The sequence below is a fragment of the Hakea prostrata genome, chromosome 2, assembly GCF_041222555.1.
Source record: "Hakea prostrata isolate BN-2017 chromosome 2, UWA_Hpros_2, whole genome shotgun sequence".
NCBI lineage: Eukaryota > Viridiplantae > Streptophyta > Magnoliopsida > Proteales > Proteaceae > Hakea > Hakea prostrata.
In genome coordinates, this window is record NC_142601.1 from 42,613,470 (window position 1) to 42,626,085 (window position 12,616).

Below are 12,616 nucleotides of genomic sequence, written 5' to 3' on the forward strand. Positions count from 1 at the left end.
AGAACCTCGCGTAAGCAAGACGTTCAAATGATGACGTTCTCCGATCAGTAAACAATGGTTTCTCAAACATACTAGCAATACAAGCTAAACCCTCATGTGTCCAAAATTGAAGATTTAATCCATAAATACGTACCCAGATAGGAAGCTCCGTTTCTTCTTTCTTTTGATGATTCACAAAAGGCGACCATGGTTGTAAAACAAAAGCTCTAGAACCAAAACCCCAAGGTCCCTCATCCATGATTTGTTTGGCCAGGTAGGTATGTTTTCATTCAAAACCTTAAGTCGTAGGTAGGTATGTTTTCATTCACAACTGTTCAATAAATTGATATCTTTATTCAATACAAAAAATTCATATTCAAAACCTTGTTAACAAGGAAATCGACGATAATTTAGTATTCAACAAAAAAAAAATGTATTTTTTTCATAGGTAAAGAAAATGATGTTTTAGTTACAAACATAGCTATATGTCTTTAATAAATTTTTTTGAAATATCACAGTAGATTTGTTAGATATTAATTCTTTACGTAATAGTTTTTATTATTTATAATATATTATCTCGCCTTAGTCAAAAAACAAAATCAATATTTTATTGAACTAAAAATGACTTTGTTGGAAAAATAATATAAAAAGTGAATTTATAGTCTAATATGATCAAAGTGACTAAATGTCAAAATCAAGACTCATATCAATGTTAGTATGAAGATCAAGGTAAAAATCTAATACTGTAGTACATGATCATCGTCAAATTAATATTAAGATTAGAGCCAAAATTAATGTCAGAATCAGGGCCAAAATCAAATAGATGCTTATTACATTGGTAATGAGGTTATAATTTATTTTTATTAATTTTCTACAAAACATTATCATGTTTCTAAAATTTGACACGTGTCAAGTATCCACCCATATGTATTACAATTAATTCCTCTCCATGTGGGTGGAGGGTCCAGAGTCTTTAGACTCAAATCAGGACCAAGATCAGGGTCAAGATCAGGGCTAATATCGGGGGCCAAGATCGGGGGCCGGGATCGGGGGGATCGGGGCCAAGATCGGGGCCAAAATCAGGGCCAGGATCAGAGCCAAAATCAGAGCTAGGATCAGGGCCAAAATCAAGGCCTGGGTCAGGGCCAAGATCAGGGCCAAAAATCAGGGCCGGGCGGGTTAGAGAGTAATCCCAAGCCCGCCCTTGGCCCTAGTTCAAGGCCAGAATATTTTGGCCCTAACCCGCCCTTAGGGCCAAAATCTTTAGCCCAAGCCCTATTCGGGCTCAAGGCGGGCTTAGGGCAGGTCAGGGCCGCCAGGGCCAAACTTGCACCCCTAACCATATTCATACCCAAGTGCCTCCTGTTCCACAAATTGATGCCCATATACCTATTCCATCATCTAAAAAAGAGAAACTTTCACAAGGTGAATTCTACTGAATTTGAGGGGGAAGCACACAACAAATATAATGGATAAACAACTACAGTCCTACATGCTGCACAAGATGTACAATAATAAAAGTATGCAAATCCATCTAGTTAGCCCATTAAAAGTTGCTCATGCACTCTTTTATTCTCATGCTCACTACACCTCATTCCATGCATTCATATCGATGTTGTACTTGTTAATGCAACCTAAAGGAGATGAATAGGTTGCAACTAGTGGATTAACTTAATTTTTCAATTAATTGCACATATAATATTAAGTAGGCAAATTTAAATGAAATAAAAATAAATTTATACAAGATTTTAAACATCACGTACCAAAACACAATGATTTTATAATGATTTAATTTTCTAAGTTTACATCTACTCCCTGAAAAGAACTCAAGTTGATGAATTTGTAACATAAGAGTCAATAACTTAAACCAAATGTATGATCCCATATTCATTCCCATAGTCTTAATGAATGCATGAATGTATGACGCTGGATCCACATCCTTTGTAATTCCTTTCTCTACAGTTCCCTCTTAGGATTGTGCCATGTGGCATTTAAGTAATGATACGGTTACCCAACAAGCTAGAGTTTAAATAAAATTCAAATTTATGGGTGGGTTTAAATAAAATTCAAATTTAGTTTAAATTGGATAACCGTTGGATTACTTAAATGCCACATGGCACAATCCTATAGGGAAATTGTAGGGAATTGTAGGGAAATGAATTACAGAAAATGTGAATCCATATGATGCTTGCTCGTACTAATCATAGGCAAACATCAACCACAAAAGAATACGAAAAGCACAATTGCAGAATTTAGCACACAATCCCTCACCTTGGTTTCGGAGTAAATTTGCCTGGTTTGGCTAAAGACCTCCTGTATAACCTTCCCAAACTAGTGTTTAGTCCCTGGACATGATATAAATGTGTTAGTACACATTTTGGAGCCTTCCCCTTAGTCCTATACCCGGTTCTCCCTTGACAGCAACTGCCAGTCAATCGGCCTAGGGATGAGCCAATCAATCAGCAATAGACAGTTGAAATTTAACTCACAGATTGACTCAATCAATCAAGATGACAAGGTGCAGGTGCTTAGTGGTTCTCCTTGTGTTCTCCAAGTTGGCAGGATTTTCATGATACTCACTTGTTCATTGCAGGTTTAGCCTCGCTCGATCTTAACACAAGAAGGTGGTTTTTTTTTCTTGTGCATGGTGGTTTGTGAAACCTTAAATGGGAGAATCAAAATTGACTCAGCCATTAGAGATTCTTATAACGACTTTGTTTTATGGGATGCAATTGACAGATGATTTTCACGCGAAAGTTCTGTGTGTGGTGTCGGACTTCCTATCTTGGCACCAACTCTTGCTGAAGCCTATTAGGCCATGACCCCTTCTACTAGGTGCATCTCCTCTTAGCTATTTCAAATGGGAAGTATATCCTCTATGTAGGTGTGGGTTAATTATCTTGCTAATATCCTCTTCTTGGCAACAACAGGAAACACTTTCTAGTTGTACCCCAAGAATCATTTTGGATGGATGGGGGCCGAGGAGGAAGAAATAATTTGGTTGTGCAGACTTCGGTACCTATTCGAAACACTTGAACTGAGATCTTATTTCGCCAACCAGGCATGCTTCAGCTACGAGCTGATTAAGATTTTCCTGCTCCAATCACAGACTTTCAGCTTCTTTGATATTCTTTCTTGGATTGCAGATTTCCAACTTCTTTAATGTTCCTTTAACAGAGCGTCAAATACAATTGAGATAGGTTATTTGGAGACAGACATAAAGGTATTATGGTGGTAATTTGGTCATTTAGAGAAAGTTAACCAGGCACACTTGACAGACTAGACTTGATAAACTCATAAATACAGTGGCAGTGTGTGAAATTTACCATTTCTTTAATAATAGATTATGAAAGAGAACATCAAAAAGCCAAAAAAGAGATAAATCCAGCAAATAATCCTAAAAATGTAGCTAGTTGGGATAATCAAAGTATAACAGACAGGCTAATAATGTTTCTCATCATTTTATCATCCCTAAATAACTTTTACACTTCTCACCTAATTTAGGAAGGTATACAGTGTCTGCAATCTGAAGAAGGGTGTAGCTTAGATACAAACATGAGGAGGAATTAGTTTTCCTGGATTCATAATATTGTTGGGATCCAAGACTGCCTTAATTCTTTTCATTGTTCCCAAGGCTTCTATTCCAAGTTCCTCTTCAAGGTACTGAAAAGAAAACCAAGAAACTTCCATTAGGCATGGCAATATCATTGAAAGCAAAACTGCAACCACGTTATTTCCTAGGCTCTCAAATAATCATATATAGGGTTTGCATGTACACCATAGTGTTTCCTATCACAGGGAAAAGTAATCTATTGATGTAGATAGTAAATATGCAGGTAAAAGATATTTCATTATTCTACAGCCTTCTCTTTGATGTCAAAGTTCGATAATTTAATAATCCACAAACAACCCAAAAAAAGCTCTAAGAAAGACTTGGACATTGCTCATCTATGCATATACATTGCAGAACGGATTACCTCGTTAAAAGCTTGCAAGGTAAAACAATGTGAATATCTTGGTATAAATGCTTAATAGTTAATGCCATCTAGGAAGATATGATCGTGAAAATATGCTTGATGCCATCTAGGTGATCATGACAGTGTTTTATGTTTCAGCTTATGGCCTTCTTCAAGTTGTGCACTACCATTATGCAACATAAGATGGCACCCAATTATGTATGATAGTGAAGTCAACATACCTTCATTTTCCCAGTGCCAACACCATGTTCCCCTGTACATGTCCCTATACAAATAAAAAGGCAAAAAGAAGGAGATGATTAGTGTATTTGAAGTTCCAAACGTCAAAACACTTTCTACAAATGAAGGATTCTGAACTGTGTTCATACACCCTGCAATACTGTAACAGAGAAATGATTTTTCTTTTAAAATGCAACCATTTGCCCCAAAAAAAAAAAATCCAATTCCTGCCAATTGTTCTTTGTTACATGAGCAATGGATTAACATGTAAAAATATTTCTATGCAATTACCATGTTGCACAGAAGCTTGAGACAGAAACCTCCCGAGTTAAACTTTTTGCTAGTTTACAATATCCATGGGCAACGGCCAATGGGATGCATCCAAAACCCTATCTACAATGGAACCTAATTGGAAATTCAGAAGGTCTAAGTTGTATAGAAATCAGAAGTCATTTGTGTCTGACACTGACATAGGTATCTGACATAACAAAATCTGAAAAGGAGACAAAATGAAAAAGCTAATGACATTATTACACATAAGAAACTAGTAACATAATTTCATATATAAGACTTATCATCTACTCTTCGTTACATAGGATGTAAGTCAAAAGTCAGCCTTTCCTAAAAACCTCGTAATTTGTCAGAGCCGGGTGACTTGATCCTCACCTTGAAGCAGGCACACATCCCCATATGCCAACCAGGATTGTGTGTGCCAACCCAGCTGTCAGATAGGTTGGCTGCTTCAAAGAGACAATCTGGACTTAACAGCTGGATATTCAAAGAGATAAGTAAATAAACACCATCCAATATTCAACAAAAATTTTAGTATGAGTACCTTCCATTGATAAGGCTGTATGGACCATGAAATGGTTTAGTCTCTCCGCTTCTCTCCTGTGTTCTTCACAGTTGGGGTCGAAAAGGATCAATGCATGGAAGTTCCCATCACCAGCATGAGCAAGTACCGTACTGATGTCAGGAACATTTAAAAACAGAAAAAATGTGAACAACATCAGCATTTATTTCTCTTCCTTCCTGTTGAGTATAATTATTCATTACCATTAAATTGTGAGACTATACACTAGATGCACACCATAACAGACCAGAAGATGCAGGAATAAGCTTTAGAATAGAAATTACACAAAAGAAGAGAAGAAAATAAATCAAAGCAACCCCCTTCTGATTTGTTATATGTTTAGAATAGACCAACATACCACACCAAGGATGATGCATCAAGCTCCTGCTTAGATCTTGATATCAATTCTGCAAGCCGTGACAAAGGAACACATACATCCTGAAAGAAAAGAAAATATGTAAAAACATCCCAAAATTTGATCAAGATCACAACTTTTCCACCGATGGAAATCTCCATCCAATGGCAGCAAAGCCACTTTCGGTCTTTTACTGGATAATGGGAAAAGAAAGGATTGCAGATGGGGACAAAATGCTCCATGTTTTTAAAAGTATAAAATTTTGCAAGAAACTATAATTACAAGGAAAACAGTAAATGTAATTTGTTACGATAGCCTAGTAGTTACTTGGAGAGCAACTCATGTCTTCTTGGAGTGTGAGCTGTCTCAAAAAATAGAAAGCTCTCTTGGAGGAAAAGTAGTTACAGATTTGAAAAGTATTATGCGCTTTACAAAATTAGAAAGTTACTAATTTCCTAATGGCTCTAGTTTATATTTTCTTTCCTTTTTGAAAGATGTCTCTAGAATCTTAGAGAGTTAGTTTTTTTATATTTTTGGAATCATCTTTTTATTTTTGGAATGTACTCAGAACTAGTAAGTGATTAGAGCTGTAATCTTCATCTATAACTAAAGCTTTTGGGGTAGAGGACACAGATTATTGAAGCAGTCTCTACCCCCTTGCTTCTTCACTTCTCTTCTCATTCTCTGCTCTTCTCTTCTTCTCTATTTTGCTGATTTTCACTTTCTGACTTGCACTGCACCTCAATAGGAGATTCTGGTTTCTTTCATGGCATCAGAGCCTTCCACTAAGGTCGTGGTTACTTGACTTTTCATCTCTTGGTGGTTTTTTTTTTTTGGTGGTTCGTGTGTGGCAGCAACAGCATTATGCTGCAATAGTAGTTGTGATGTTTACATGAAATTAAATTCTACAAAGATAATTACATTTTCTATGATTGTAGTTGTCTGTACTATCAGTAATAAGAGTCTCAGCTTTTGTAATGGCTGATCCTTCGAAAATTCTGGCCAAGGAAGGTATGCCCTTCCAAATTACAAGTATCAAGTTGAAAAAAGCTGAAAATTATATTCTTTGGGCAAACGCGATGTATGCATTTATTCATGCCCAAGGAAAATCAAAGTACTTAAAAGAAGACTGTCCTGAAGTTGATTTGAAGGATATAGCCATGGAAGAAAGATTGACCAAAATTGAAATTTCCGAAATTTCGGTCAAAATATCTGCAATTTTAAAAAACGAAACAAAATACAAGGATAGGAACAAAAAGTGTACCATATCATATCGTATCAACCGATATCGGTCAATACGAACCGATATTTCGACCAATACTGTATCAACCCGAAACGATACAACCTTATGTCATCAAATGTACATTTTCGAGCCATTTATCGACCTATCGTCATTTCGAGTAGTTTCGAATTTCGACCCTATTTTCAATTTTATTTTTATTTTTTATTTCTCTTGATTTCATCCCTCTTTTCATCTAATTTCTACAACACCATTTCATTCAAATACTAGATTTGCTCCTCCATTTGTGAATTTTCTCAAATCTTACTAGATGAGTAACAAACTTCCTCATTTTTTTATTTTTGTTTTGTTTGTGCCTTAAATCTTCTTGGATTGCTTCCAAATTTTAGTATGTTTACTTTGAGTGTTGATCTATGAATTTGTAGTGTCAAAACTAATTTTTTATTCTTCCTACTATTTTTTTTCCTATTATTAAAAATTATTTTGTAAATTATATTGCTAAAAAATGTGTATGTATGGTAGATGTGTGAGCTTCAAATTAATGTATGTGAGAATTGAGACACCATATTGGTGTAATGGTGTTGAATCAATTTTTTTCTGTTAATTATCTATTTTTATTGTATTTAATATATATTTAAATAATTTATATGTAACTATTAAAAAATATATTTAATTTATGTTTTTAATTTAAAAATAGGAGAGTATTAGTAGAAGCATGTATGAAATTTTTAAGCATGTTGTGGAGCTTTTTAAGATAGATAGTGTGTATTTTACATATTTTTCAATTATTTATACATTAAAAAATACTTAAATATTTTTTTTATATTTAAAAATAGGAGGTTATTATTAGCAAGGTTATTAAAAGCGTCAAAGCGACCAAAGCGATTGGGGCTCCTTTTTGGCGTTTAGGCGGCAATAAAGCGACAAAAGTGGTTTAGTCAATATTTTTAATATAACTACTTTTAAACTATTTTTTAATACAAATATTTTTTATAATAAACTAAAGTACTAAAGAAACATTCAACAATCACATTCATAAAAATAAAAATAAAAAAACATTCAAGAATCACAATTATGAAAAATTATCCAAAAAAAGATTAAAAACATAACTTCATCTCATCAAACATCATAAGATTCATAACAATAATTATGTAGTATGTACTATATCAATAATCAATTTGAAAAATGAAAATGAAAGTAGTAATTTTACATTCTTACTTACCTCTATGATAGTGTGACGCCAAATAAGTGTCTTGTACTCTTGTGCATAGATCAGTAATCAGAATTGATGTATCCATTTTTCTCTTTCTTTAACCAAACAATGCCGACATGATAAATTAATGATCTCATTATTCCGATTTCCAAATCATTATTTATTTAATAATTCATTGATTAACAATGTTGAATATGGCTCATGCTTCACATTCTGTTGCCGACACACACTTTGGGCCTCGGAGTTCATTTGTAAATTGGGTCTCGATTCCGAAATGGCTCACATATTTAAATTTATATACAGCATTGTAGAATAAATTATGATAAAAAAATAATATGCACAAATTACAAAATGTAAAAAAAACGGTTACTTTAGCATATAGGTGGTAATATGGCGCAAAAGGTGGCAAAACAGTAGTGCCTAAGCAAAAAAGCAGCAAGAAATCAGCTCGTTAGTTGAGCGGCAACAATTTAAGTGGTTCAAAACCGCTTTGCCGCCTAGGTAGACGCTTTGATAACCATGATTATTAGAAGCATGTATGTAATTTTTTGAGCATATTGTGGAGCTTTTCAAGATAATTAGTGTGTATTTCTTGTATCAGACACTCTCTTTCAAAGACGTTAGACATAGCTTGGCAACACGGGAGGCATTGATAACTGATAGGAGGAAGAGCAAGTGCAATTACTGCAAGAAAAAAGTATGAGGAGGTGGGGCAACTAGACTGAAGGTGCATCTAGCTTGGTGGAAATAGGGATGTGGTAGGGTGCCAAAAGGTGCCCTCAGAGGTCAAGGCGGCAATGGCCTCATATATTAGTGGGGAAAAGCAAAAGAGGAAAGAGAAGAGAACACAAAGGGAGGAGTTCGAGGATGCATGCTTAGATGGCCTTCCAGATCCCGAGGATTATGGTCTAAATGAGCCAGGAGAGTATGGATGTGACCTTGACCCAAAGGCCAAGCAGATCAGGAGGGCGATGATGATGAGTAGGGAGCAACAGAGGATTGATGACATGAGGAAGCAACAAAGGGTTGATGACATGAGGAAGCAACAGAGGTCTCTAGGTTGTGGGTCCTCTAGAGAGCCAACAGGTATAGGAGGCACAGGCAGCTCCTAAGTCCCTATGAGGAGGAGTCAGAGTGTGAGGTAGGAGGTTCCTATCCCACGGGCCCTAACAAGGGGTCAAGCTTCATCAGCAAATCCAACAGATCTGGATCTAGAAATTCTTCGCAATGATCCAGCCCTATTTATGAGGCCTAAGAAAAAGTAGAGAAAGTTGAAGCACTTATGGGGGAGTGTGAAGGAAAAAGTGGGGATGGCTTTCTCCAAATGGGCTTATTGCCATAGTACTTTAGCATATACAACCCATGGGCCCTACTGTAGGAATATGATTGAGGAGATAAGCAAGGCTAGGAGTGGTGTACAGGGACACACTCCACATAAAATATATAATGTATATTTGCCTAAGCATAAGGAGGAGTTAAACGAGTATATTAATGAATTAAAGCCCATGTGGGCTCATTATGGAGTGACGTGATGGCTGATGATTGGACTGGTCCCACTAGACAGTCTATCATCAATTTCATGTTGAATTGTGATGGGAGGACAACATTCCTCAAGTCAATAGATGCATCCAGTGATAAAAAGGATGCAAAATACATTTATAAATTATTAAAGCAAGTGGTGAAGGAGGTTGGAGTAGAGAATGTGATCCAAATTGTGACTGATAATGGCTCCAACTACAAGAAAGCTGGGTTGAAGGTGCAAGGAAACTCTAGGTATCAAAACATATAGTACTAATTTTTTTTCATTTTTAAATGCATATATTTACATTATATGTACACTTTATGACTTTGTATTGATGCCTTGATGGATGGACAAATATAGCCTCTTTTGGACTCCATATGCTGCTCACTACATTGACTTAATGCTGAAGGACATCGGAAAGGTCAAGCTTGTGAAGAAGACCGTGGAGCAAGTTCAACAAGTTAGCACATTCATCTCAAACCACACATATGCATTAAAAATGATGAGGGACAAGTGTCATTGTGACTTAGTGAGGCCAGGCATAACCAGATTTGCTACCAATTGGATGGCACTGCAGAGTTTTGAGAGTAGAAAGACTGAACTTTGGAGCATGTTTGCATTAGAGCAATGGTTTCGTTGAAAGGGTTCTTCATCCGTAAGAGGAAGGAGAACACAATTGACCATACTCGATGAGACTTTTTGGCATAATGTGAGGATAGTGGTGAAGATGTTTGAGCCTATGGTGTATGTGTTGAGGATGGTAGATCAACAAAGAAGACCTACTCTACCACACATAGTTGTTGAAGTAGAGAGGATGAAGCAGCAAGTTGCTCAGGTCCACCCACAGGGCAACAAGAAAGTCCTCGAAATCACCCAAGTTTTTTTTTTTTTTTTTTGGATGATTAAATAATTCATTACCAAAGAGAAGGAAATACAATAGCACAAGCGACAAGCCCGGACAAAGCTAGAAAAAGGCCTCATCTAACAAGCAACCTAAGAGGCATTGAGACTAGCAACTACAAGAGCAACAACTAAAGCAAACTAGATACACAAGCATAAGAGACCCAAGGTCAACAAAGAAGCAAACTAAAAGACAATGAGCCAAACAACAATTTAAGGCATCAATAATAGCAAACTTGTTACACAGCACAAGTGACCCATAGCTAGACTAGAAACAACCATGGAAGCGTATCAAAGGGGCCCAGCTGAACCTTCGCAGTCTCCCAATCCATCGGAACAATTGGAAGCCTTCCTAGAAACAAAGCACAAGGACCAACACACTAGCACCATAGAGGCAAGGGACGCAAGGGAATGCAATATCACAAGATTGAGAAAAGAACGAAGAGAGCAAATAAGATTCGAAACAAAATGGAGAGTTCAAAAAAGATAGCTCACAAAGCTTTCCCCCAAAGCCAAAGAAGCCATCAAAGGAACCCTCATCAAATCGGAGCGAACCTTGAAACAACAAGCGAAGAGAAGGAGAAACGAAGTGAGAAGAAGAATCTGAATCTGAGGTCGAATTTGATATGGAGAGATCAACAACTGAGGCTCTCAAGCGTACCCCCAACACTGGAGAGGCCAAAGAGGAAAGAACCCTCAACGAAGTTAAGCCGAGCTCAAATTGGGAGATAGGAGAAGAAAGAGAGCGAATATGAGATTGTATCCGATTTGGAGAGAACAGCAAAGAAACCCCTCAAGACTACCCCCCGATGCCTAAGGAGCCAATGAGACCGGAACCCTCAACAAACACAGATGAGCCTAAAATGGACAGACACACTCGAGGTTTTTTTTTTTCTTTTCGAGAAGAGGACAGAGGCTGCCAAAGGAAGAGAAGAGAGGAGGTGGAGAGGGAGATTGGATCGCAGAAACAGAAGGAGAAGTGGAGAATCAAAGGGAAGAACAAGATCAGCCAACCTCAGGAGAGAACAGCGAGAGGAGGAGAAGCAAAGGGAGGAGAAGAAATAGAGGGAAGAGAGCTGATCTCAAATTTGAGATCAAGCTCGACCAAACCTCTGCAAAACAGGTAAAAGGGAGGAGCACGGAGCTCAGATTAGAGAGCTCGACAAAAAATCAGCAGAGACAGAGAGGAGACGTGGAGAGGGTGTGAGGGAAGAGAAGAGCAAGAGAAGAGAGAGGAGGATGAGGCAGAAAGTTGCTCCTCCTCCGAAAAGGCCAAACAAGAAGAAGAGTGAGAGAAGAAAGAGAGGAAGAGAGAGGGAGAGAGGGGAAGGAGGCGGAGAGACGCAAAGAGGAGGACCGCTAGCATCTCTCCGCCTCCAGGAATGCCGGACGGAACCTAGAAGTCAACTGCCGGCTTCAACTTCTTCTTCTACTTAGAACCATGGCAAGACGGGATTCAGGAGTCAAGGAGCTTCCGACCGAAGGCGAGCAGGCCTAGCAGCAGCAGCTGTAGCAACAACGCTTGAAGCTTCTAAGTTTAGATGGGAGTCTATGTGCAGCATCCACTACATAAGGCTGGTGAGTTGTTAAGTCTAGTATTCAATTTAATTTTCATTATGTTATCACACTATTAAGTATTAATTATTCCCTTTTATACTTTTTCTTACAACAACAACAACAACAATAAGCCTTATCCCAAATAAATGGGGTCGGCTACATGGATTCTTGCCCTCCAATCAGTTCTGTTCGAGGCCATGCTAGATACAATGCCTAAGCTATACATATCCTTTCTCACCACTTCTCCTAAGGTTATCTTAGGTCTACCCCTAGCTCTTCTAGTTCCTTCAATATGGATTATATCACTTCTCCGTATATGGGCATTTATAGGTCTCCTTTGAACGTGGTCGTGCCACCTCAAATGACTTTCTCAAAGCTTATCACTTATGGGAGCAACTCCCAGACCAACTCTAATATGATCATTTCTTATCTTATCCATCCTAGTTTTTCCACTCATCCATCTTAACATCCTCATTTCTGTTATACTGAGTTTATCTATATAATTCTTTTTAACAGCCCAACACTTTGCACCGTACATTATAGCTGGTCGAACAACAGTCTTATAAAATTTTCCTTTAAGCTTTAATGGAATACGCCAATCACATAAGACCCCGGACGCACCTCTCCACTTCATCCACCCTATTTTAATTCTATTGGAAACCTCATCCTCTAAATCACCTCTTTTACTTATGATTGAACCTAGGTACCTAAAACAATCACTCTGAGGAATCTTTTTTCTTACACAAAATACTATTTAAATCCCAAGTACCATTACAAGGACAATCTTGGGATGAGGCAAGA

At 37.4% G+C, this 12,616-nt stretch overlaps 1 protein-coding gene across 1 annotated transcript in view; it reads right to left on the minus strand.

Moving 5' to 3' along the window:
* Positions 1-2,471: 2,471 nt before the first annotated feature.
* LOC149024393 (D-lactate dehydrogenase [cytochrome], mitochondrial-like) overlaps positions 2,472-12,616 on the minus strand; it is a 76,723-nt gene continuing 66,578 nt past the window's right edge. Inside the window, exons 15-18 of the mRNA XM_089144651.1 lie at positions 5,387-5,466; positions 5,011-5,141; positions 4,178-4,221; positions 2,472-3,642 (exon numbers count right to left, since the gene is read on the minus strand). Of these exons, the coding sequence (XP_089000777.1) occupies positions 3,523-3,642; positions 4,178-4,221; positions 5,011-5,141; positions 5,387-5,466 (375 nt within the window). The 3' untranslated portion in view covers positions 2,472-3,522. The remainder of the gene's footprint in view (positions 3,643-4,177; positions 4,222-5,010; positions 5,142-5,386; positions 5,467-12,616) is intronic.